Source organism: Phaenicophaeus curvirostris, chromosome 5, assembly GCF_032191515.1.
Source record: "Phaenicophaeus curvirostris isolate KB17595 chromosome 5, BPBGC_Pcur_1.0, whole genome shotgun sequence".
NCBI classification, from domain to species: Eukaryota; Metazoa; Chordata; class Aves; order Cuculiformes; family Cuculidae; genus Phaenicophaeus; species Phaenicophaeus curvirostris.
In genome coordinates, this window is record NC_091396.1 from 61447321 (window position 1) to 61473811 (window position 26491).

The 26491-nt window shown below is 40.6% G+C and overlaps 1 protein-coding gene across 2 annotated transcripts in view; it reads right to left on the reverse strand.

The window, feature by feature from the left end:
- Window positions 1-26491, reverse strand: part of KIF26A (kinesin family member 26A) — a 103188-nt gene that overhangs the window by 38489 nt on the left and 38208 nt on the right. For both annotated transcript variants that reach the window (XM_069858972.1, XM_069858971.1), the window contains exon 4: window positions 12161-12327. In XM_069858972.1, coding sequence (XP_069715073.1) covers window positions 12161-12327 — 167 coding nt within the window. The remainder of the gene's footprint in view (window positions 1-12160; window positions 12328-26491) is intronic.

Consider the following 26491-nt stretch of genomic DNA (forward strand, 5'->3'; position numbering starts at 1 on the left):
CAGCTCCATTCTCTCCTCAGCTTGCAGATTTAAGACACTCTTCTGGCCAACAAACATTGCTTCAGGAGCCAGGACCAGTGTCCAGGAACTGACTTTTTTTATCTATATACAGCTAGTCACTGCAGCCTGCCACATACCATTTCCAGCTCCATTCACTAATGATGTTAAACAAAGCAAGAGCAGATGAACATATTGCTGTATTTCCATACTTGCTGTTTACAATTGTACCATATGACAAACTGCTGAAAACCTGTGTAGGTTAATCTTTATGTAAGCAAGACTGTCAGCACCTAATATAGAAATATGTCAGTTCTCAGGCTGCACACTGCATTAGATAGCGATGTATTGAAAATACAGCTACCTGAAAGCCAGCAATATTTCCTCACTGTTTCATGAACTAACTGAGCTAAAGCAGGCAGAACCACATCAATCTAAGCACACTCCTCAGGCAAGAAAGTTGGACTTATTTGCCAGCAAGACACAGACTCACAAAACAGTCAGATGGAGGAAAATAAAATTCTAGTCTCATTTGTACTCTATAAAGAAAAAGTAATAAAGACATTTTTAAAGCTACAAAGTAATGAAACAGAAACAATGGTGCTAACTAGCCCTTCGTTATTAAAGTAATTACTTAAATAGATCACTTAAAATTTTGCCCAGCAGTATCGGCTCCCAGTGTACAGAACGAAGTCAGTATCAAAATTACTTCCCAGGCAATAAATTAGTTTTGTTACAAAGGATATTACATATTCATTAAAAACAATCTGGTATGAACAGCAAAAGCGTTCTGTTTATTCAGGCTGCTCCAGGGAAGAAACAGGGACATTCATGCGTGGAAAAGATGAGAGAAATTGCAGGACACTGCTAACAAGGGGTGCATCTGAAGCACTAGATTCAGCCAAGTATTACATAGAAAAGGAGGGTGACTGAATGAGGAATAAATTCAGTATTTTCACATTTCTGATCACAAATAGCAGTCTAAATACACATTATCATCTGTGACTGTAAAGCCTCCTTTACCATAAAAGCTCTAGGGTGGGTTATCTTTGCAGGTTACCTTCCTTTGCCCCAGCACACCACTCCCACAGACAAACCTCTCTCATCACCTCCAGCTCCCTCAGTTCCACATTCCAGTGCACATCTAGGAAATCCACAGAGACTCCGTTCTCACTTCAGCTGGGTTTTATTTCAGATCCTTAGTCAAAGACTTGACACCTATACTGCAAGCAAATAACTTCTCAGGGGGACACTTACTTATTCCTACTATTAGCAAATTTAATGGTCACTGACAGCATTAAATGATACAGGGGAAATCACCCAAGTACAAAAGTTGTTATGTCCACACAATAAGTATTTTTAAACAGAGGAGGGACATATGGGCTTCTTAAAACCCAGTGTTCCTGTGATTTATTTAACTGACAATAGTTCTGAAATTATACTCCTCAGAGGTATAATGGGCTGAAATTGCACCACCATTTAAAACAGCATTTAGCAGCAAAATGCAAGATGCATATTCTTGCATTACTGCAAATGGAGATTTGACCATTTTTGACCCACAGATAACTTCAAATTTCAGCAGAAACAAGCAACTCCTGAAGACCTGCTCAAGACACATTATCAAACAATGTTCTGAAGATTGCCCTGGACTCCAACTAACTTCACTAATAGCATCCAGATTAGATTCATTTTATGCTGATTAACTTCCACTGAGTCATTTCCTCCCAGTAAGAACTTCACAGGGCAGTGCTTCTTAATAAGTGAGCTCCCAGACTGATGACACAAATAGTCCAACAAAGCATAAAGCAACCCCAAGAGCATCACTGGCAAAGCAGCACTAACTGATGCTGAGCTAGGTACTTGCTAAGCCCTTTGAAACGTCCTGCTGAAAGAAACATCTTCCATCCTCTCAGCAGGAAGGATGAGGGAAGTTTTAGAAAGCCAGAATTCACTGCTATTCCACAGAGAACTTAAAAAGTACCTTCAGAGTAATCCTGCAGTTGATCAAGCACTGCAGCTATAGTGCTGGTTCGTTATTTTGGCTTGACACTTAATTTTTGTTACAAATGGTAATGTGGGATGTCTTATTTTGCCATGAGCGCAAGTAAGCAGAGCTGTCTAGCTCAGAATAGAGACAGTGTCACTTGAAAGTCCAACGGCCCTACAAATCACACCCTGCACACAGTAAACTGAGTATTCGAGTGCAAGTCAGCTGTGAGAACTAAAAATTCAATTAACTATCAGTCTGATTTTACTACTTTGCCTGCTAAATCTGCCCATCTCAACTAGGTATTCAAACAGTTAAATACATTATCAGAAGAGCCTGGAAGTCACTTCTAAAGCTGCAAAACAGGTGCATACTGTCAAATTACATTCACACAGGAAAGTCACCATTATCATTTTACCTACGGAATGCTCTGTTCCCACTGCAGGAAAACCACCAGCACAGCTGCCACTGCTGCCAAGCTGAGGAGCCCCAAATAACAGAGTTGGAGCAAGCACTGGTGTTCAGGAATCCAGGAACCGAAAAAGGCAGGCAGACTAGGAAGGCTATGGGGCCAGGGTTGGGGGAGTGAGGAAGAAGAGTGAGAAAAGGGCTCCTCTTGACAAGCCAGGAAGGACAGAATGAAGGGAAGAAGAATGAAAGGGAAAGAGACACTGGTAGCTAGACAACAGCGAGATTCCACGTATTCAGGAAAATAGAATAAATCAGGTGCATTCAGCTCTAAATGAACAAGAAAGAACAGAAGGGATTGCATGAGAAATCCTTAAATTACAGGAGAAAACATTAGGTTCAGGAAAGCAGAAGATCAGAGACAGGATAAAGTAGGAAGAAATATCCGCATGACTCCAGTCAAGATTATCCATAAATACTTCAGATTATTCCCCAGCTTAAAATCCCTTCCACTGACCACTGTTTACTCACACAAATAAATTCAAACTTGGGTGGCTCTGAAGGCACAGATTCTCCTGACATATCCATGACATATCTGTTCTAATTTCTTCTGCTCTCTTCTTCCTCCTGGGCATCACGAACATCTTGGAATATAGAGTTAGCCCAAGAGCCAACTGCTGCTGCAGTAGTCTCCACTGAATCACCTAAAGCAGCTCAAAAAGTTGCCGCACCTCTGAGGCAGGGGGTGCTCCTTCAGGTCCTCCAAAACCTCCTACCCACCAAGACACTCAGGCTGACAATAATCAGCCCTCCCCAGGAGTAGCTTCACACAATAAAGATTTCTAGGCATCTGGTCAGAGTGAAACAACACAAGGGTTTTGTTGTACCCCAATTCCACTTTCACTACAAAGCTGGCGTAAAGACCTAGAACATCCTCTCCAACATGCCGACCTCACAATGAGATCCCCACAACACTAAATCTGTTTTTCCCCCCCTCTTTTAATGCCTCATCCTTTTTATACTTCCTGCCAGTCTGGTTGGCACAAGGCTCCCTCCTTTCCTCATTTTGCCACCTCCAGCATAGCCCAACCTACTCTCACACAAACCCTGTGGCCCATGCCATACAAGAAAGGCTTCTCCTTCCAAACACCTCTGACACTAATGCCTTGCACGATCCCTCTGGTTCATATCATGATCTCTAACCCTCTATACAGGGGACCTTCATCTTCCACAGCAATGACTCCTAGATGCCCAATGCTGCTTCACCTGGTCTCCACCACTCTCCCAGCCAATTCTCTTTGAGGCTCTCTGAAACCCTCATCACAGGCTCTCCACCTTGGCTGTTCATTCATTGCTTTCCCACTCTAAGTGAATAGCCATATCCTGATCACAGATCTATTGACCTTTGGGAATTTTTTCACGCTTTCAGCAGTGTTGTAACTACACCATGCCCATGTCCAAAATTCTACTTTCCCTCTCCTCTCAGCTACTCCAATTTCTTTACCTTCTCCCTTTGCTGAACTACAGCTCCGTGTCCCATCTCTGTCCATCCCATCAGTCTCATAGTCATCACAGATGAGCTCTTCATAGCAAGGAGTATGGCTTACAATATGCTGACAAAGCACTGTGTGAATGTATGATCAGTATTAGCAATCATACCAGTAATGATGTTCTGCTCTTAAACATGCTGCCTTGAGAGTCATTTCTGTTTCCAAGAACAAAGCCTACTAAATTCAGACTTATCTTCTAGTTTATCCTCCTTACAGGCTAATGCAAAGTGAGATATACCTAAAACATACACCGTTTTGTTTGTCCTTAATTATAGACAGTATTATGCTGCCACAGCAACTAGGAAAGCTTAAGCTGCCCTAAGATGATATAAGATCCTGCACAATGCCACACACCCTGCCTCCCTGTCTCCTGTCCACACATAGCACCAGGCTACACATAGGTTATGTTTATTCTCCAGGGACAACTAGCAACCACATTCCAGCAACCACAGCACGGCACCAGCAAGATGAGGCAAGCCCTTCAGTGGTACCAGTGCTAACTTCATTTGCACATCTGCATGAGGGCTTTCTTGCTCTCCCTAGCTCCATGTAGAAAGGCAAAAGAGGCCAGGGAAGGCATCCCCCTCTCCAGCACCATGCAGTGGGGAGGACACTGCAGGGACTGGGCTGCTCCAGCCATCTAGATTCAAAGGCAAGATTCATTAAGGGGAAAAGGTTAATTATATGTCCGTCTCCCCCTGAAACAGCTGGATGCTCCACTTCATCTGCACATCTGTAGCTCTCCCCTAAGCCGCAGATTGCTCAGCCACCCTTCCTAACCAGCTTCCAACAGTGGCCAAAGGGTTGCAAGAGAAAATGGTACATTGTGAGGCATTTAACAAAGAAGGGTTGATGCACTGAGAGGATGTTGAGCTGCATTAATGCCAGCGAGTCATCACATCCCTGAAGAGCCCCACAGCTCCTGTGATACTGCTTTGACACTGCAAAATAGGGACAAATCATGCATGGGTTTTGGATATATCTGCCAGAAAGGCAGTCTTAATTAGGAAGAGCTGGTACCCCATTTTCCTAGGTAATTAATTCAAATTTAATTTTCACACATCACCTCAACACAGGATTTCTTAGGCATGGGTTATGCTTAATGAGGAAGCTTTAACAAGGGACTCCACTTTTTCCCTTGACACATCATTCACCAAGCATTTAGTATAGTTACCTGTAACTATAGCAAGCACTTCTGTTTCAGCCTCACAGACTAGGTTAACTACTACAGGTCAGCACAAAAAGGTCTAACTCAGGATCCAATGACACACATTTTCGTCACCTTTTGGTGAACTACTACTTATTCATAATGCAGTTATCCACTTTACCTGTTGAAGAGATTTAAATTGTGCCAGCTCTGCACAAAGCCAGCATACCAGTGCATCTCAGCAGGGTACAGGGCAAAAGTTTACAACTATTACATACAGAGAGCTGGTGAACTATATTATAAGCTTAGCAGAAATATAATTCTTGCTTTTAACAGGGCAGAGAATGACAGACTGAAGTGATTTAGCTAAAAACATCTTAAACATGGCAACTTAAAAAAAATGTATGTTTCATTTTTTGTGCTTTTTTTCCCCTGCATTAAATTCTGAAAGTACTGACAGTCATGGAATAATCAGGTTTAACAGGTTAGCAGTAATATATGCCTCAAGTGTTCCTAATACATCATAATCTTCTTTCACAGAATTTGCATCACTGTCAAACCAAACTACTGATTTTCAGTTGATGCTTTTAACATGTTTCTATGGTTACTTTCCAAGGTCACATCACAGAAGCTTGAACAGCAGTTCAGAAAGACAAAAGGCATTTTGCATCCTTCACCATATTAAATAATTTATGGAAGTTAAGGGACTCTCATGGAAAAAAACCATAAAAGAATAGGTTCTCAGGTTATTTTCTCAGCAACAGTTTGAAGCACAGTAAAATCAATACCTCTATGAAAGCCTTCAAGAACTAGACTATTTGATTAATGTTCCATATGGTATAAAACGCTAAGAAACACATTCTAAGTTTAGATCTATATGCACAAGCCTACATGAAATGCATGAATAAACCTTAAAACACACTACGTAGACATCTAATTTGCTGCTGTCAGCTTCATCTTTTAAATCGTGCACTAGGCATTGTCTCAGAAAGTATTCTAAATGTAAAATGTAAATGCAAAAATAAAATGAAAAAATGAAGTAAAAATGGTAATGACAGCCTTTATTATTTCCATCATTTTTCATTCAAAGCCACATAGATTTCATCTGTCCCCAAAACGTTACAAATTTTGAGTAGTGTAATGAAAGCTTGTATACAAAATATCTGAATTCTCTGCCTACCGCTACACTAGATCAGAGTTTATTGGAACTAATTGAAGTGTCTGAGGCTTGGAACAAAAACACATTAGTCATTTAGTGGTTGTGGTAATATTGCTATGCCTTTCCTGCAGTTTCATTAGATACAGACTGCTTCAATACCCTAATCATATGCTCAGTCACAGCACAATCAGTACACAGAGTACTGACAAGCTGTCCCACCATGCCTAAAACTGATAAGGTGTCTGCTCTATGAGTAACCTCAATTATTGACTATATTTTATGGTCAATCTAATGACCAAATGCTTATCAGTGAACCATCAGGTGCCTGTAATAGGATAGTGACCCTTAGTTTATATGTACCATTACTGCTCATTAGTGAATAATTAGATTCTTTAATCCACAACTTGTGGGCATTAAAATATGATGGAACATCATGAATCTAGAAAAAGACTACTATGCTTATTTTAACTCTTAAGATGTGTAACTACATTACTCAGAGACTATATATCTTGTTAAGAAAAGCTGCTTGTAAAAAGCCTATCATGTGTAATGTTTTGTATCATGTCTAACTTGACACAGCTTTCCCAAACATGCAGCAATATGACAAGTGGAAAGATAATGGGTGTGAGTCACTGCTGTGTTTCTCCAGATTTATTAACTTAAATGGTTTTAACCTAGCAAAGCCCAGCATCACTGCAGATAATTTAGAAACCTGAAAACGAATGAGTGCTATGCTTGGATCAAATAAAAGCAAGTGGATGCAAGAAACAGTAGCTGCAACTATACAGCTATTTCTCTGCTTCGAAGGCAAGTGCAATCTTGTGACTAAACCAGTATGAAAAGATGTGACAATAACCTGACATCAAACAAGAGTAAAATTTAAGAAGAAGGACTTCATACATTTTCTTCTGCGCAACGTTACTTATGGTTGCTTGCTTTTATACATGTTTTCTTCTAAACAGGTTTGATTCCTCCTAGCTGCCCTGCAACTGCTCAAACCTTCCTTCCAGCTCGCCTCTGTGCACCAAGGCCAGACATCTTTGCTCTCACTGAAACACCATACCCCAACCCAGCAGCACAGGCAGTGCTGCCACCGTGCTCACCAGCCACCAACAGGTAGAAATGGCACATAAATGGTGATAGCTCTGATTTCTCAGAGGTCTCAATTTTTTTTTCCCAAGGGAGTGACATTTTCTTTTTTGGTAGATAACCTATTGCCCTCCTCTTCCTCGCTGCACTTTTCCTGCCTGTTCTTGGAAACATCATTTCCTCTCTTCCCTAGCTGTCCAGGTGACACAAAACCCCACAGCTTATTACAGCTTTATATCACAATAAGCCAATATTTACTTAGTTGCAAGCATAGTCCCCACAGAAGGGTCCTCTACCTTCTGTAGAGTAGAAGGGGACTACTACCTCTAGTATTTTCACTTAGAAATATAAATCTTGTTCAGGTTCCTTCTGAAAAAAAACCAACAAAACCAAACAAAAAAAAAACAACTAAAAAACCCCACAAAACTGGGAAAGGGTATTAAGAGCAGAGCACTAAGCAAGGTATGGCTCATGCAACACCAAGGGACAAAACCTAGCTGCATTCTTCTTAGATTTGAAGAATGCAAGATTAAACTTCTGCATTGTAAGGGTAAACAGGGAGCCTCTTCACAGACATCCATGCCCCTGAACTGGGCATTTTGCTCCAGCTTTCTTATTCTGTCAGTGATCTATTGAGAAGCTGCATTTTCTGCTAAATCTTCTGGTCCTTTGGTAACATGACCACTGAGTAATGTCTGGCAATTTGCTTGTGTGACACAGTCAGATGTTAATCAAAGCTTTCCTTCTGTGACAGATCAGAGTGAGGAAAAAAGCTTAAAACTGATTTAATTTCTTAATATGCTTCTGTCTGCATGCTCTAATATTTGTCTTTGATTTTGAATACTTAGCACTTCCATGCTAGACACTCTGCATTTCTAGGTAATGAATAAAATACTTTTTTTTTTTTGAAAAGCAGAACATAATTAAGCTTGAAGAAATTAAATATGACATTCAAATGAGAAAGAGCTTTGGATGAATATGTAGATTTGGGTTGCACATAAGCTTAACAAAATCAATGCACTCACTGCAAAGACTATCTTAAAAATATTCGTTTTAACACAGGGTAGCTCTTATCACCAGGTAAACATTTTGCTGCATCTCTTAGATATTATTTTCCAGGTGAGGACATGAACTCTCTGTACGGTCCTTTGAGCTTGTGACCTTACAAACACAAAGCTATGACTTTCACCAAGGAACAAACTAGAGTAAAAAACAAACCAACAAACAAACCAATCAACCAGCCAACCAAAAAGAATTGCGCAGTCCCTCTCCCTTCGCAGGCACAAGACAGCTCACAAGCAAGAGTCAAAGGGTATTATTTCACCACATAGACGCAGCAGTTTTAGCGTGTTCCATGAAGAACAAGACTGGGATTCTTTATTCATGTGAAAAAAAATCTGTATCTTGCATCGTTGCTGCTAAATAAATCACAGATGCAGTTTCCACCAGCACCTGATGAAGGCTTTTTCTCCAAAAGTAACTAACCCTGCATCCCAGTACACCAAATGTTAATACACTTGCATGTTTTTGCCTAGCTACTTTATTTCTATGACAAAGCAGACCTTTTCCCAAGCTAAAGTCCCAATCACAGACCCTTTTACAAAAGGGCTGAAAAAGATGGAGGTACTCGGTAGATTTGGTCAAAGAGAGGGCAAATAAATGTGTATGATTCTCAATATACTGGTTGCGTTTACTCCAGTAGAGAACAAGGAATAAAATGTTCTAGGTCCTGTACAATGCACGTAACACCTGGCCTTGTATGAACTTCACAGTTTAAGAGGCCAAGGAGAGAAATGTAATAAGGAAAGATACAACAAATACAATGAATAGGGACTACAACATAACAGTAGTGCTAAGACTTCTCTTTCATCCCTAGGTGCTTGCTGAGAAAGGATTAAATGAACAGAGATGAACTGGATGCTGCTGCAAAGGATTCAAGTAGAGATGACTTTCTTCCTCAGCATGCTCGAGGCTGGATGGTACAAAGGGAAAAAGGAGACAGGATTGGGAAGGCTTGAAAAAAGAAGCCTGATATCCATCAGTACTGAACAAAACCAACCAAAAATGTTGATATTCCAATACTTGTAGATAAGCCACTTCCACCACACTTTCTGCCAGCATCTATGTCTCACTCAACCCTGAAGATTTCCTTCTCTCCCTCTCCCCTCATGCTGAGTACTGCATGGATTGAGGGTAGGAGGAAGATCCTGTGTGGAATCTTTGTTCAGTAAGGTCCCCACGGCACAGGGATTTGTAAGAGAAGAAGGAGCTCTAGGAGAGGGAGCCTCTCCTGGGGTTAATGCCAACGGTACTGGAGAAGCCTGGCCAAGACTACACAAGAGCATCCACCTGAGGACCTCCTCAATATACTTATGACTGCCAGGGATCAACAGTGGATGTCTATCCCACAGGTCTTGTGATATTTTCTGTGTTTCAATTTGTGTTTTTAATCACAGTCATAACTGAACTTGTTTCTTGAATGCTCGCCTTTAGGAAACCCAAGATTCTTAGATGGGCTCTGGAATACTGAGAAATAAATGCTAAAATACATTAATTGGCAATGTGATGAAAGATCATGAAAATGCTACAAAAGTAATTCAGATAACTGCTAAAAGAAAAGATATTTCTCACTTGAGTCTCCCTCTCCAAAAATAGAAAAAAGAAATAGAAGTGGTTTATGCACAAAAAATTTCAACCATCCTGTTCTTTGGTTAAAAAAAATGAAGAGAATCAATTTTGAATAGAGGAAACATGAGTAGGGAATAAGCAATGTACTAATGGGATTTAAAATGTTTTAGCTAACACATAGCTGCTAAAGCCATAAAATTCTGATTCATTAGGGGCAAAGACAGATTCATGAGAAGCTATTAGGGCCTGATCCAATGTGCAATGATGTCATTTGCAGTCTTGCTGCTGGAGTCCAGAATCAAGCTAGCAACAATCATTAGTAAGAATCTGTCATATCTGAGTAAAACTCAAGTCTTACGAGGAGCAGCTGAGAGAGCTGGGGTTGTTAGAAGAGGAGGCTGAGGGGAGACCTCATTGCTTTCTACAACTACCTGAAAGGAGGTTGTAGAGAGGAGGGTGCTGGCCTCTTCTCCCAGGTGACAGGGGACAGGACAAGAGGGAATGGCCTCAAGCTCCGCCAGGGGAGATTTAGCCTGGACATTAGGAAAAAATTTTTCACAGAAAGGGTCATTGGGTACTGGAACAGGCTGCCCAGGGAGGTCGTTGAGTCACCTTCCCTGGAGGTGTTTAAGGGACGGGTGGACGAGGTGCTAAGGGGCATGGTTTAGTGTTTGATAGGAATGGTTGGACTCGCTGATCTGGTGGGTCTCTTCCAACCTGGTTATTCTATGATTCTATGAAAACCAGAATTGAGATTTGCTGACCAGTGATAGAAGTTATCATTGTGAGAAAATATTTTGGATCCTGTTTCAGATTGCTAGGCACCAACTTCTTTGTCTTCATTCCAAAGAGGGTATTTTATTTTCTGGATTCCCCAGCGAAATTATAATTTTTGCATTTGCTTACAGCATACAGACTCACACTGAAATAAACCCAGATTAGATCAAACTAAACCAGACTGCTCATAGTCACAATATGAAATTAGTAATGAAAGCTATGCTGCTGTCCAGTTTAGGTACTTTGGAGAGGATTCACCTGTCCTTATTTAGGTAACTAAAGTCTGAGTCTTAACTTCTGTCTCCACTCCTACTGATTTCAGACACCTATCTAAAAATCATCCTCTGTAGGCAACCATTTCTCTGTGTTAACTTCAAACCTGCGGCACTTAGCACAGAGACATCATACCAGGGGCAATCATTTCCCAATCTCTTGTGCACAAACAGGCTGGGATATGTAGGCGTATAATACTTATACATATATATACACTATACATATAAGACTCACTGTACTACGTGTAACTTCTACTAAAAGACAAGACTTGGGAAGCTGAGCTCCTTCTGAGGTCAGACTGTAACTTAGAGTAAATGTCATTTTTTTAGTGGCACATATTAAAGATTAAGAAAAAGGAAACAATACAATTACCATCATGATCACACAATAAGAAGAATCTTCACTTAGTGCATATATTTACTTTAATGCATTCACAGACATACGTCTCTCAATATTGTCTCAAAACATGTTCAGTTCTGAATTAAAAAAGGAGTTTGGAATGCAAGCACAAAGCCCTGAATTTTGTTGTTTTAAATACCATCTGCTTGATAGCGTATTGCATTTAATCAACATTGCTAATTACAATAAACATTTCATAAAAAAAAGCTAACATATCATTTTTGTTATAAGGCCCAAGAACAGAAAAAACAAGATTGTTCTAGGCTACTGCTTAATAAAAAAAAAAAAAAATAAAAATCTTCAACTGTTCTAACTGTTTTTCCAGCTATGAAAAAACTTCTATTTGCACACATAGGCCATGCTACTGAATAAAAGTATAACTTCTTTTTATTTATATTTGAGTGAAAATTACCTTATTACTTCAGCTTCTGCTCCAAGGAAATAGTCTTGCTACAGGCAGAAATGTCCACTAAGGACTAGATGAAGACCAATACACATTTTCTTTGGTTTTGGTCAACAGAGGTTCCTGCTCAGGTCTCCAGAAAGAGAAATGGGGCATCACTGTCACTTCCCTGCTCCCCAGTAGCAGTAAGAAGCCACAGTCATAACGAGGTGACTAACTCCACCTCTCAGCAACCAGCATCATGTGCTACACTCTGCACTCATGGCAAGGAGACTCAACAGTATTTCATAAACTTTTGAAGACCAAAGAGAAGTTTACAGAAACCATAAAGGTGAAAAACTACCTTATGAAGAACGAAGCCGCAGCTGAGGTACCTGCCGAGACCCCAGCTGGAGTAACTAGGCTCTGGGAGGCTGCCGAGCCACCTGCTCCTGTGGGATCAGAGTTGTTCTGCCCTGACCTGATTTGAACACTGGGACAATCCCGTCCATTTTCTGGAGCTGTTTCTGCCTGAAAAAAATGAAAACATATGAACAGGTTAATACGCTTGCTGAATGGTCCCAACAGAGATAAATCTCACGTGGCACTTTGAAAGTGTCTTTGTAAGGGCAAAGGTGAATACAGCAGTGACTGAGGAGTGATAGAGCTGGACAACAGAACCACAGTAGGTCCTGCAACAGACCACAGCAGACAAGCAAAATAACAGAGAGACCTTTTGTGATGGGTAATGCGCAGTTAAATAGTTTGACAGGCATGAAGAAATGGAAAATGATAAGCAGAACCCTTTTGTTTTACAGTGTTATTTGGGAGCTGGCAGAACTGTTTATCTGGTTCAGTTATAACTGTCAGGAATTATTTCTCAGCAGTACATCATCTGCAAGACCTATCTGTTTAGGAGGAACTAACCAGTCACATTTGTAACATGTTTCCACATGAATAACCCCAAGAACTAAATAAAAAAAAATTGATTTTTTAAAACATATGTACAGCCCTGGTTTTCGGCATCATCTATCTCCGCAGCACAAGCACACAACATTTTTGTCTCCTGCAACCATTCCAGTGGAATAACAGGAGTGACTGGAGATGCATCTTCTGCAGTATAATGCAGCTGCAGTATCTGAGACAGAGTTGGGGGAGGACTGGTTTGGGATTTTGCCAAAATATCAGACATCTGTATTGCGAAATTGTGTCATGTCAATATCTTCATGCTTAGGCCACCAGCTCTTTCAGTATCAAGTTCAATTAAGTCCCATCAGTCAAACTCTCATTGACAGTGCTGGGAAGGCCTCCTTTTTTGGAAAAACCTGCTCTATGTCTAGGAGTACTGAAGATTAAATTAAAGATGACACCACAATAAATATTTGTCAAAAGAGTTAATTGCTTTATGCATGATAATATATGATGCTTCTGTCATCTGAAATACTACTTTGACATTTCCAACTAATTAGCTAAAATAAATTCCAGAAAAGGAGACAGCCTTCTAATGAAGCACAGACACAATTAAGTACTTCCTGGGATGCCACCAAATTTTAAATTTTGTGCTGCCATACACCGTGTTTTACAACTGCAGATATGCAGACATGGTAATAGGGCCTTCCCAGTTACATACACACCCTCAATTTTCTCATACACTCACAAACCAAACAGTTTTTCTCATGAGAACTAAGGCAACCCCATTATTAGGTATGAAGTAAAAGAAAACTCTGTGAGCTGAGCAGTGCTTAGCTGCATGAAAGGCTGTCCGGAGTTTCATCTGGACTCATTCCCACAGGCTGAATGCTGAATTCCCAGTTCCTAGCAAAGTCAACAAGAAAGTGCACCCAGGTCTTTTTAAGGACTGCTGTTTAAAGATTAATACTATTATCTGGATTATGAAGTGGTTGCCTAAAGCTTTTCCATAGACTGCTACATAAAAAAGTACTTTTATAGAGTTCACCTAAGAGATCTCAGGTTGAGACACAGAATATTCATGCAGATTAACTTAGTCCTAGTGAAGCTACTCACACTAGAAGCCTAACTGGAACGTTTGAATAACCCTCTGCAAACCCTTCACTCTGTACTACAGACGTCTCATGAAGCAAAAGGGCAGTGACCGAGCACAGCTAGTAGTCAAGACTGACACAAGAAATGGTACGCCAGCAATATGAGCAGTACTTGAGCGTTAACAAATTGAAGCAACAAATGTGTGGTCTTGACCTATACCAGCCATGGAAAGTATATGCCATGGGGAAAACAATGGAGACTCGGAAAGATCTGACATGGCATCTGAACTTCTGAGTTGCACAAACCAATGCAAACTGCTAATAATTCCTCACTATGGATTTAGCAATTTGCCTCACTAAGGACTTAACAATTTACAGACCAAGAAGTCTAAACTAGAAACTCTAGAGCCAGTATGTTGGGCTCACAAACTGGCACGCCAATGGGTTGACACGCACAGCGGCCAGTGGCGTGACGGCCAGCAAGAGAAGGAAATCCTACCAGCAGCCACTTGCAGGCTAAAATTACTGTTTGAAAACTTCCATATGTTCTCCAAGAAAGATGACCATAACCCTCTGTCACATGTGCTGTTGTCTGCTAACAGATCAATTCCTGTAAATATTAATGACAATTAACAAAAATATGAGCAATGTGTAACATACATTCCTTTTTAACCACCTTTTTATTTCTATGAGAATTTAGAAGTCTACATTGCTAAGACACAAATGATTGCAGACTTATCATGCATCTAACTTGAAATATCCAAAACAACCCTGATATTTCAGATACCAGATGGTTAATATACTTTCCAAAACTATACATCTAAGTTGGATGCCTGTAAATTGCCATTTCCACATTAGACACTTTTGAAAAGTCAAACTGTAATTTCTAGGTAAGTTTGGAAGTTTTATTCTCAGTTCTGTGCACATGTAAAATAAGGATGAGGGAATGCCAATGAGAAGGCATTGATTCTTGTAAAAGATGCAAAAGTGAAGTAAGACAAGCAATATAAAATCATCAGAAAGCTAGTGCAGAACACAACCTGTGAGTTTCTCACTGAGTCTTCAAACCCAATTAGTATTCTTCAACACAGAACTAACACCAGTTTTGCTGCATGGTGAGAGACTGAAAAAGAACAAAACAAGTTCTTCCAAGTACAGAATTAATTTCAAGGACTGTTTGCACCTTCCAAAGTGAAGGCATTTTCCAGTCCAACCATGTTTGCCTGTCCCTGAGACAGCTGCATCTCTCAGCTGATGAGGAGGGCTCAGGTATGAGGAAATTTGTCATGTCCCAGTCATGTACCCTGAGGAAAACTAAAGACAAGTTATGGGACCCTCCTGGGCACTCCAGTTTGTCACACCGTAGTTTCAGCTTGTGTTGCTTACAGCTGCTGAAGGGGTCCAAATAAGATAAGGAGGCTTTGTTTTTAAAATAAATGGAGGAATCACTTCATACATCTCCCTCATCTCAACCTCTGCTCTTCTGGAGAATGTATGTGGGAAAATACAATTCTGTATAGAGGAATGGAAGCAACTTTTCATGGCTTTTTTAAGCACACAAGTATGCCCAGGGAGAAGGCTCCAGTCTGCAACTAAGAGGGAACTATGCTTCACTGTTTACTAAATTATCATAAATCACTCATGATCAAACACAGAAATCGCAACCTTGTCAAAAGTACTATTGACTGCATTGAATATTTAAAGTGTGAGAAGCCTCCACATCTAGAGATTAATGTTTGTTCTAATTTTCTAAGAAAAGGTTCAGGGGACAAAACCTATCAACCCTCTGGAAATGAGCTAATCCCCAAACAAAGGATTTCTAAAACTGTTCAACAGGACCCCTTCTCTCTACATGAAAACTGACACCAGTAAGAGCACAGCAAGGATAACACTTTAAAACATCACACTGGGTGTTTTGCACATGCAGAAATGGCTTATATCTCAGTGCTTCATATTGATGTTTGTATCATACAGAGGAGGGTTTTGGCACTGGCATCCGTCCCGATGACATAGGAGCAGAGTTGGATGTGCTGGCAGCACCCACACATGCAGCTGAGGTTGGCAGGGCCACAATAAGCAATAGCAGCATGAGTTGTTCTCAGTTAAGATGGCCAAAGGCTTGGGGAGAAGGCAGGAAGAGATGGAGGCATCTGACATCCTCAGGCTGGGGCGGTCTGCTGGGCAGAGCAGGGGCATCCCCTGCCCCACCCACAACTAGCAGCACACAGGTTCCCTGTTGTGACCAGACAGCAGGAAACACCTGCCCAGCTTTAAACAAGTCAGCCTAGTCCAAAATTACACTGTAGAGAAGTTGGCCATAGATTAAATTTCCAGGTACACAGTACACTGTCAGGCCATTACCATCTAAAGGACAATTACAACCCTAACAAGCTCTTTAAAAGTTTAAAAGTGCAAACCAAAAAACTAAGCCATAATATTTCCAGTTTCCCAAATGTTTCCATTCTCTGGACATTGACTTTTCTCCAGTGATCAAAAAAAGCCATGAGTCTCTAACTCATGCAAAAATATGTGCATGGTGACAGGCAAGAAAACTGTAAGCATATAAAAAAATAGAGAAAAATGTATCAATCCTAGGACTGCACTGCTATGGTAAAAGAAAAACAGAAGTTTTGATAGAGCTGTAACAGAAAGTAATCAGATATGATGCCTAAATATCTGTCAATAACAGATTCATAGATGATATGGAGGAAATTACAAAAGCAACTACCACACATCTGTGTAATCCGAGTCAGAACTCAACACCATTTATTTTATTTCAAAAAATTGGTCCTATGATAAAAGTGTTCACCAGGGCTTCAACAGTGATTGCAGGTGAAGCTTTAGCAAAATCAAGCCTGAGTCTGTACTGCAGCACTTTTTTTTTCTCTTTAAGTTGTTTTTACCTCTTTCTGACTAGCAGGCAGGCATACAGAATGTTGAGTATTTGCTTTAGCCTGTTATATTAACCTTGCAGATGAGAACGTCACAGACAATTAAATTGTAAAGACTGTTTGATCTAATGATTTTGCAATGTATTAAGTCTACTGTTTCTATATGATAAACCAATAATTTTCCCCCTAAATGATTCATGCTAAGACTCTTATGACCTACTACACTAACTGGAACAAATGTGACGTAAATCCACCTGGATAATGCTACACTATAAACCCTTCCTTCCCGTAAGCATGGATAAATCCTGCATACATCTTCTATGTGAATTGTCTCCTCCTCCAATTGCCTAGCATTACGTAAAGTTAACTGTGCAGTGTATGCCAGGCTGAAGTAAAACATGTTCTGGATAAACTTTTTACTGCCTTTTGACAATGTTTCTGCTGGGGCTCATTATAAAATAACTAGGGCATTTTATAACTACAATACACTATTGTAGTCATTTTATATCCTGCAGCTGCAATGTGGCAACAAGAATGGCCTAAACCTGTAGTTTTATACTTGCATGCATCTCAAGTCCAGTGTGACTCAAATGCAGAGTATAGTAACTGAAAATACAGATTTTCAGCTGTAAGAGCTGCTAATGCCCAACTTACTATGAAGAGGAGACAGAAGGAGAAAAATCACAAAGAAGTGAAATCAAATAGAAAAAGGAGGGCTCACCTGCTGTCAGACTGGCAAGTGATATAGGAGATCCAAAGACAACTACAGGACCCTTGCTTTTTGGATTAATATCTGAATTACTGAGACAGATTAATGGGATGGATCTTCACCATCAAAAATCACTAGCCCTCTGTGCTTCAAGCACAGTGAGGACCTCATCCTTTAGCTGCAGAACACACGTGTCCAGCTGCATCCAGAGCTGATGCCTGTGGCAGAACAATGACAAAGAAGAGGCAGCTTGTTCCACTCTAACCAGGGCTCCTGATCTCACCTTGGCCAAGATCTATCCTGAACTATGCTCCTTGTTCCCTAAGAAATTAAGGGTTTGTGCAGGTCTTGGGCAGGCCACCTTCTTCTACAAAATGCCTGTCCCTCCTTCAGCCTGCCTATATCCCCAGGCTGGAAGGTCTCTGCAGCCAAGACTCAAGTGGCACAATAATGACACCAGCCAGCAGTGGACCAATTACTTCACATTTTAGCCCCTCGGGACAGTGGTACCGAAAGAGGCAGCAAGTGATGGTTTGGGTTTTTTTCCTTCTTTGCAGCTATCTGACCATCAGTCACACAAACATCACCATCCTATCTGCACATGTAAACCTTCAACTTGGAAAGTGAGGAGTACGTGAGAAAGGGCTATCAAGGAAGTCATAGATCTGCTGCACATGAACACTCTCAGATGGGGACTTTTCACATGCAGTGGGTTTAAAACAGCCAGAGTAGAGGAACTGTTTCTTCGAATGCCTCCAGGAAAACAACAGAAAGTGTTCCCCAGAGCCCTCCCTGCTGATATGTATTACAATAGTTACAACCTCCAAAGCCAAAAATATATAGCTGTGTTCCACTCAGAGTGTTTTAATTTACCATTGCGGTCAAAATTAAAAATGAATTGTTTATTCAAGTGGGTAAATATACAGTTGAATCCCTGCTTTTTGTCACAGGCTGATATGAGCAAGCAAAGGAAGTCATTAACAAGCTCATAATAATGCAAATTTTTGACAGCTTAGGATTGAGTTTCCTACAAGACAAATGCTTTTCCATTAGGACTGACTTCTACAAGCCCAATGTATCTCTAGGACCAATGAAATACAGGACATGTACAGAGCTTTGAACTGGGAGAACTTGCGTTGCCTTCCTGACTCCACCACAAAATTTCTCAATAACTTTAGGCAACTCAACCAAAATTTCACTGTGCCTTGAGTACTCTCCAATCAGCAAAATTGAATCACCATATCCCAAAGAACTTTCCCAAAGTGGTCTTACCACTTTATTATAATCATTATATTGTTATAATGATTGACATAAAAATGTCAGCAAATAAAGGCAAAGGTGGACAGAGATACCTAATTTCTATTTCAATCACGCTTGAACTGCTTACATCTTAGATGTAACTACTTTAAAGACAACATCCCTCGGGATCAATTTGCCTGACAGCTACCACAGGCAAGGCACCCACTGACTAGTATCTTGCTTGAAGAGCTACAAGCCCTCATATGAAGGAAAAACTGAGTCTTTAGTACACCCAAATCTACAGAACAAGGTTCAATTACAGGCAAGATCATGAAGCAGCATTGAGTTCACAAACACAGGGACAGCTCTGACTATGTGATCACTGTTGAAAAACATTAAGCTTCCAAATTATGGAATAGAACTGTACAGATACTGCTCTTGTTTCCTTATGGTTGTTCCCTCCTGACCTGCTGTTTACTCCCCACATGGAAACCATGTAACCGAGATGCAGGGACAGTCATGATTAACCAGGACTGGGGTGAAATCTCCAACTCTGCAGATGTCCTAAAGCTCTTTCAAGTGGCCAAATTCCACTTGATGAGGAATTCCAGAATAACTTCCCAAACGTGAGTGGGCAAAGAAGTGCCAGGTGAGATTTGACATAGATAAGATCGTGTATTTAGGGAAAAATAATCTAAACTATACCTAAATGATGCTAACCCAAAACTTGCAGTTACAACTCAGAAGATCGAAACATCCTTGAAATCACCACTTTAAGATATAGCAGCAGCCAAAAAGAAAAATAACCAGCAAACCAATTTTGGAAATCACCAGGCAGGGAGCTGACAAGAAGGAGAGAGTCCACATACTGAGTGCCTGGTGCCATCCTAGTCCTGCATCTCAAAACTGTAGTAGTGGGATAAGGGAAATAACACAGGTGAGCAAGTAAATGGTCAAAGCAGATGGAGCAGCTGCCTTAGAAGGAAAGATGAAAACAGCTGAGAATCTGGTTTGTAGAGGGAAGAGCTGAGAGGGATCTGATTGAGGTTGACAGTGTCATGGATGTGGTGGCTAAGCTGAAAGAAAGGAAATAGTTCTTTGCACTGAGATAGTGAACTTGTGGAACCTGCTGACACAGAAAGCATGGAGGCAGAGCATCAGCAGGGTCAGAGAGGAATCAGATAAATTCCCAGAGTGGTGGTCTATAGATAGATACTAAAGGAAACAGACAGGGATGGGGATGTGTCCCTGAGACTCTCCCAGCTGTGCATCATGGGGGGTATGAGCAAACTGCAGAAAGCAGCCAGGCTCCATGGCATCTCCTAAATGCCATTTCCAGTTCTGCTGTTGGAGATAGCCCTTGGCTTGAGAGGACGCAGCTCAGAACTAGTAGGATATTCCTTGTGTTTTTATCATTCCCTTACAATCTTTTCACTAGAAACTTTAGCTTAACTAGTAATAGCAGGTTGCACTATCACCATAGAACCCCACATATACCTCAGAGTCATCAGGAAATGATGGTGAGACTGAAGAGGTCTACACAGCTACTCTGCATGGACCAACTAAACCCCGGCCCTTCCCAAGCCAGGCATCACAAGGGCTGCTCTCCCCTTCTTCATCCTGCCACTGCCATCTACACCCTTACAAAAAGCCAAATGCCTTGCCCAACTTTACCACACCATGACTTTCAAGAAGCAGAAGGAGAAGGTTCTGAACGGTAGATCCGTTATCATTCCTTAACAACAACAACACAGCAACAGACCCCTGCCTATGGCACCTTTCAAATGATTCCTTCAACTAAGGCATCAGAAAAGAGCAAAGTTGTCCAGTTCTGAGATACTAGCAGCTATACAAAGCCACAGGAATTAATTCATAAGCACTTGGACACTAAGCAAAAGTAATAACAGTCACCTCTGGAAAATGCCTAACTACATCAGTTTGTATAATGACTTATAAGGACTCACTTGCCTAGAAGTGTTTCACGCTTGAATTTTTCAAGTACCGCTTTCAGATTCAAAGCAAACCTCTAATTATTGATCCTTCGTTACACTGGAAAATTACCTCATCGTAGTTTTAAAGTTCTATTTATAAGTCTAATAATCTCATCATTGATTATGGTGATTGTATTCTAATTATAAATCCATTATCTCCTCAACAATGAAATAAAATCAATAATGCACGTAAATGGGAAGAAAGGAATTTAAATGCATACATTAATGTCATTTCAAGTAGCACTATTTTATGCACCATCTCTAGCAAAACTGTGTCACATCATTAGCAATAATGTGAAAAATCTTTTTCAATTAACAGAGCTGATTTGATGCTATGTTCAGTAAAGTAGCAATCCATTCCATTAAACACACACATATGAAATGCTTGAAACATCTATGAACTCTATCTATACATTATAAATTCTCTCCCAAGTGCTGAAACAGAAAAGAAGATACATCTTCTATTGATGCTTTTTAAACCTCTTCTGAGAAGAGACGAACCAGAGCGTTTCAGGGACTCTGGCTGCAAGTAACAAAGAGCATCAATATTTGCCAGATGCTCAACCCTTCATGCCACAAAACAACAAGAGATGCTTTTGGCAATGCTCACAGTGTGCACAGCTTCACTACCAAGAGTCCCATGACCTCAACATGCCACCATCCCAGTACACAGCCTATGTCGAAAATGTTAAATTCAAAGCATTTTCCAAACAGTGTACAATGTTCAACTCTACTTTACATTGGCAGGACAACAGGTAAATTCACACTTGCATCCAGCCACGCAAACGTGTTCCTCCCATGTGTTATACAGAGACCACTGCAAAAGACTTCCTCTCCACTAGCCTACACACAACTAAGGTTTGAGCTCAGCCTGAATTTATCTGGTTTCTCTGCAACACTAACCTCTGAAACCAAAGGGTTTCAGCTGCAGCTCACACTCAACAGCCAATGCAACCAGTGCAGAACAACAGTAGCCTTGTAAAAGCACTTCTACATCAGCTATATAGAGTCTTTCTCAAATTTTGGATGATGCTTCTGAGCTCCAGCCATAATATATGACCATTTCTTTTAAGGTGGTTTCCGTAGGTGGGGTGGCATGGAATGCATTGATGAACAATCAGTTCACTGGTGAGTTCACAGTGGAGCACACGCACAGTACATGGACTAGGGGGAAGCAAAGGAAGCTGAAAGTGAGTTGAACGAAGAGGAAAGGCCACATCAAAAAAAACTATTCTGAAGGCAAGAGTACAAAAGGGGAGAATTTTTATCTTAGTGAGGCTTATGATACACTTGCTGGATGAGAGAATGACCTTTGGACCTAAGGTAAATCCTGTGGATTATCATTTGCACATAATCTCTAAAGTCTGCTTGTCTTAAATCTACCCTTGATGAGTACAGGTGAAGTCTGGGCCAACATTCTTTATTATTGCTCACTGACTTCAATTGTCAACAAAGGCAGGTATGGACTTGTTTCCCTGTAAGAGCTGTAATAACAACTGCTTAGCCTAGGGGGCTGAAGGATCAAAAGAACTGTTTTCAGGTGGCAATTTGAACCACAATAAGGTCTGAGTCCTGAGAATCATTATCCTGTCCCACACTGTAAAACCAGTAGTATAGCAGAAGTGGCAAACACAAAATGTAAAGAGATGTTATCCACACCCTCACCTAAGAAAATGCTCAGTTCCATCTTGCAGCCCAAATCCTTCCTGTCAACTCTTAACATTTTTCGCAAGTCATTCTGATACCTGGGGATACTTTAAAAAATAACTAATTTTCATCCTCAGCACCATGCAGTGGTGGCTATCTAGAAAACAAGTATGAAATCCTTGGCGACTAAACCAGAGGGCTACAATTTTATCTATGTGTTTAAGGCTGACTTTCCAGCTCACACCTTCTAAGCTGGTCTGCTACCTGGCTGCTGGGGAAAAGCCTCACTGACTCTGGAGGCAAAGCACTGGTAGCAGCATCATCATCCCACATCACGTCCCTCCCTCTGCATTTGCTAAGTGCAATGCAAAGCAATATTGCATAGCTGAGATGCAAAGTCTCAGGAGAAGTTTTTTCCATGGGGGCCATGTATTACTAAATGCTTTTCCCATAATAGCGTAACTTGGATCAAAAGGTTTCCTTCTGTTGTCCAGACTTGTTAGAGAGAATGACCAACACTAGCTTTGAAGTTGTTTTGGGGTTTTCTTCTCAACTCCCTTTCCTTTATGTACTTCCTGTCCAAGAGCAGTAGCACCAACACAACTAAAGGTAAAGGGAAAACAGAAAAGCCTCTAAGCAAACCCAGAGCCACCACCTGTCTGGCTGGGGCTTGCTATTGACTTCTGCAGAGCAAAGATTTCATATGTAGAGTCTGAGAAATGTTCCAAAGCTCAAAGTCATCCAGATGTCTCACAGACAAGATTTACGGACAAAGCACTATATTGTAATTGTTTCAGTACAAAATACATTTCACATATTGTATTAATAAAAGGTCACTGAGAAAGCTATCAAGAAGGATTTTAAAAATTAATTTTAAAATCCATTTGGAATGACATTTGTCAAAGTAAAAAAGTAAATGCTGGAAAGTAAATCTTGTCATTCTTCTGTTTTCCACAGTCAGCTTTTTATTGCATCTTCTAAGCAACATGTAAGTCATCCTTACTATAAACAAACAAAGAGGATTTAAGGAAAGTCAGCAGAAGCTGAACTACCCTCAGATGAATTCATGTGTTTTTCATTACTGCAAGCAGTAGACTTTTTCTTAAGAACTACAGGAAAGCTTGAATTGTGGCTAAAATAACTTCCAGAGATTTCTCACATAAAACAAATGAGCATAACTCCTTTAACTTTAGAGTATATTCACACATGCTATGGGCAAACCCTGTCTCTCTGAACCTCATTGAATCAGACCGTAAACTTATACCTAACTTTAAACTTGTGAATACTCCCAAGGACATCCATTTGTCTACTGATAAATTTACAATCACATATACATATGCTTTAAAAGTCTTACTTAGGTCACTTTCAATTTTCCAGTGCTCCAACTATTACAATTTCCTAATGGTGCATTTTTTAATGTTTTTTCAAAATAACTTAGAAACTAGTAAATATTCAAGGAGCCACAATATCTTCCTTATTAACCAGTACCATTTGTATATATGCGAATTAGAAATACAGTGTGGCAAGGATTTAATTTTGCATAAGATGAAAGAAAAAGCTATTTGCAAAACAAGCTCTATTTCATTGTGATGTCTTTATAGCACATGGCGTGGCTACTTTACCATTTTTATGCAGTACATAACACTGCATACTAATAGCGCAGGCAATCGAAAGCATACAGTAAGAACTCTATTTTCCACAATACATGCAGATACTTCTAGCAGACGTACAAGGTATTTTCAGTGGTTTTAATTTTCCACCTCTCAGATTCCAACACGTCTAGAAAGCCTAAACTCCCCTTGCTCCTCTGGTTCAGTGTTTAACTGAGTGGTAATGCTGAACACTGTTATGTTTTTTCATTTGAATAACCTTATATTCACTAGACAGGCGTAGAAATAAAAACATCAATATAAAACTATTTATTAATTAAAGTTGTCAGTTGTCCACTGCAAATCAACTACCTTATTGAGAATTATACCAGCTCTCCCCTCCAGTGCTAGATGTCTGTTCAGAGTAGTTATCACTGCTACTGGTGATTATTTTTTGTAATTTTTCACAACAGGCCACTTGGGTAAAGCAGATGATTACATCTTCACCTTTTGCACCTCGGTTGCAATCCCAGTCTTCCCCTCCCTGGACCTTCCTCTGGATCCTTAATTACTGTTCCTCTTCACAGCTCCCGAAGCCTATGGTTATTATTCTGGTTTGAGCAGTACCCACACTATGCTTGGAAGACACATTCCTGTTCAAAAAATTTATAATCTATATAATGGATTTTCACACTTGAACTCCAAACATATATTAAAAATTTACAATGTCCTGCACTTCTGACCCCCAACATTCAGCCCAGAAGTGTTTTCGCAACCATAAGTGACATTACAAGATGATACATGTGAGTTTGAGAAAGAGATGAAGAGCAGAAATCAAGTCATTTTTTTTCCTCTCTGCAGACAATTCCACTGCTGCCAATATTAAAACTAACCATAAATAAAAAATACAGATCCTGGAGAAATGTTTGTAGGTACAAGGTGTCCTGAGGTTTGATAGCAGGGGTTTTACCCCTGCAAGGCACACACCACCCTGCGTTGGCTACCCAAGCGAAAGTTTGCGCCGCATCACCCACCTGGGCTCTGCTAGCACCGTCAGAAAGCCACAGGCATCTACAGCAGACAAGGGAAGCCAAAACAGATATCCAAGATGAGAAGGACAAAGCACCTCTTGGAGGTGCCTGTTGCTCTCCCACAACTACAAAGGAAGCCTTCGTAATTAACTTAGAATAAACACCTGTCTGTTTGGCAGCTAAATATAGTGAGACAAACCCCAGCCTTTATCTGTGTCCGTCTTCTCATCTTTAGAAAATTAATCACGCTCATTTCATATGCGGCACCAAGTTAATTCACTGAGAGGTAAGGTGCTTGGATAAGTTTCCTAGCAGGGAGCTCAGCGCTTGTTTTAAGAACAACCAGGTAGCTCAAAGGCTCATCCAGCCTGTCCCTGAACACCTCCAGCAGGGATGGGGCAGCCAGGACTTCTCTGGGAAACCAGTGCCAGTGCCTCACCACCCTCAACATAAAAAATTTCTTCCTAATATCTAATCTAAATCTACCCCCTTTCAAGTTAAAACTGTTACCCCTTGTCCTATCCCTGTACTCCAGGATAAAGAACCTCACCCCAGCTTCCCCATAGGCCCCCTTTAAATACTTGACGGCTGCTATAAGATCTCACCACAGGCTTCTCTTCTGTAGTTTAAACAAGCCCAAGACTCTCAGCCTGTCCTTGTAAGGGAGGTGCTCCAGCCCTCTGACCACCTTTGTGGCCCAAATCTGGACTCACTCTAACAGAGCCATGTCCTTCTTGTGCTGAGGACTCCAGAACTCAATGCAGTACTCCAGGTGACGTCTCACAAGAGCAGCCTAGAGGGGCAAAAATCACCTCCCTTGACCTGCTGGTCACACTTCTTTTGATGCAGCTCAGGATACAGTTGACTTTCTAGGCTTCAAGCGCACATTGCCAGCTCATATTCAAGAAGATAGTACAGGTTAATAAAGACAGACATCTCTAAAAGCATGTATTATCCATAGATCTCTCCTAATCTAAACATGAACACTGTCTCCGAATTCAGAAAACAACAGCCAAAACCAAAATAATAAATAAATAAAACAGAACTTTTCTAATGGGAGAAGTTCACATTCGACAATAAATACAAGCCAAGGAATCCCAGTCTTTGCAAAATTGTAAGATGAGGTGAGATGAGCACTGGGCAAGAATGTCTTGTAGCAGATGCTCTCCTAGGCAAAGGCTGTAATAGCCAATTCTTGAAATTGCTCCAAGCCTATTTCCTTCGACGCCTGCAATTCCTCTGCGGAAAAGCATAGGGGAAGCACTTACTGCCTCACCCACACAAATAGCTTCATCAGGCACAAGGCTCTTAATAATACAAAAGGCAGCAGGAGAATTCAGACAGAGAAAGCACAATCTGAGAAGAGATATACAACTGACTCTTCAGTAACTACATTTGGACTTAAATTAATTAAAAGAAAATAAATAAAAAAAAAGAGAGAGAGAGAGAAAACAACTGAAGCCTAGCTTCTCTCCAAAAACTGCTTCTAAATCTAAACTGCCCTTGCAGACAACTGCATCGCATCCAAACAGCCTCCAACACTCACAGTCTAACAGCATTTGTCCTTTCATTAAAGGTCACTGTTTTCCAGTCTA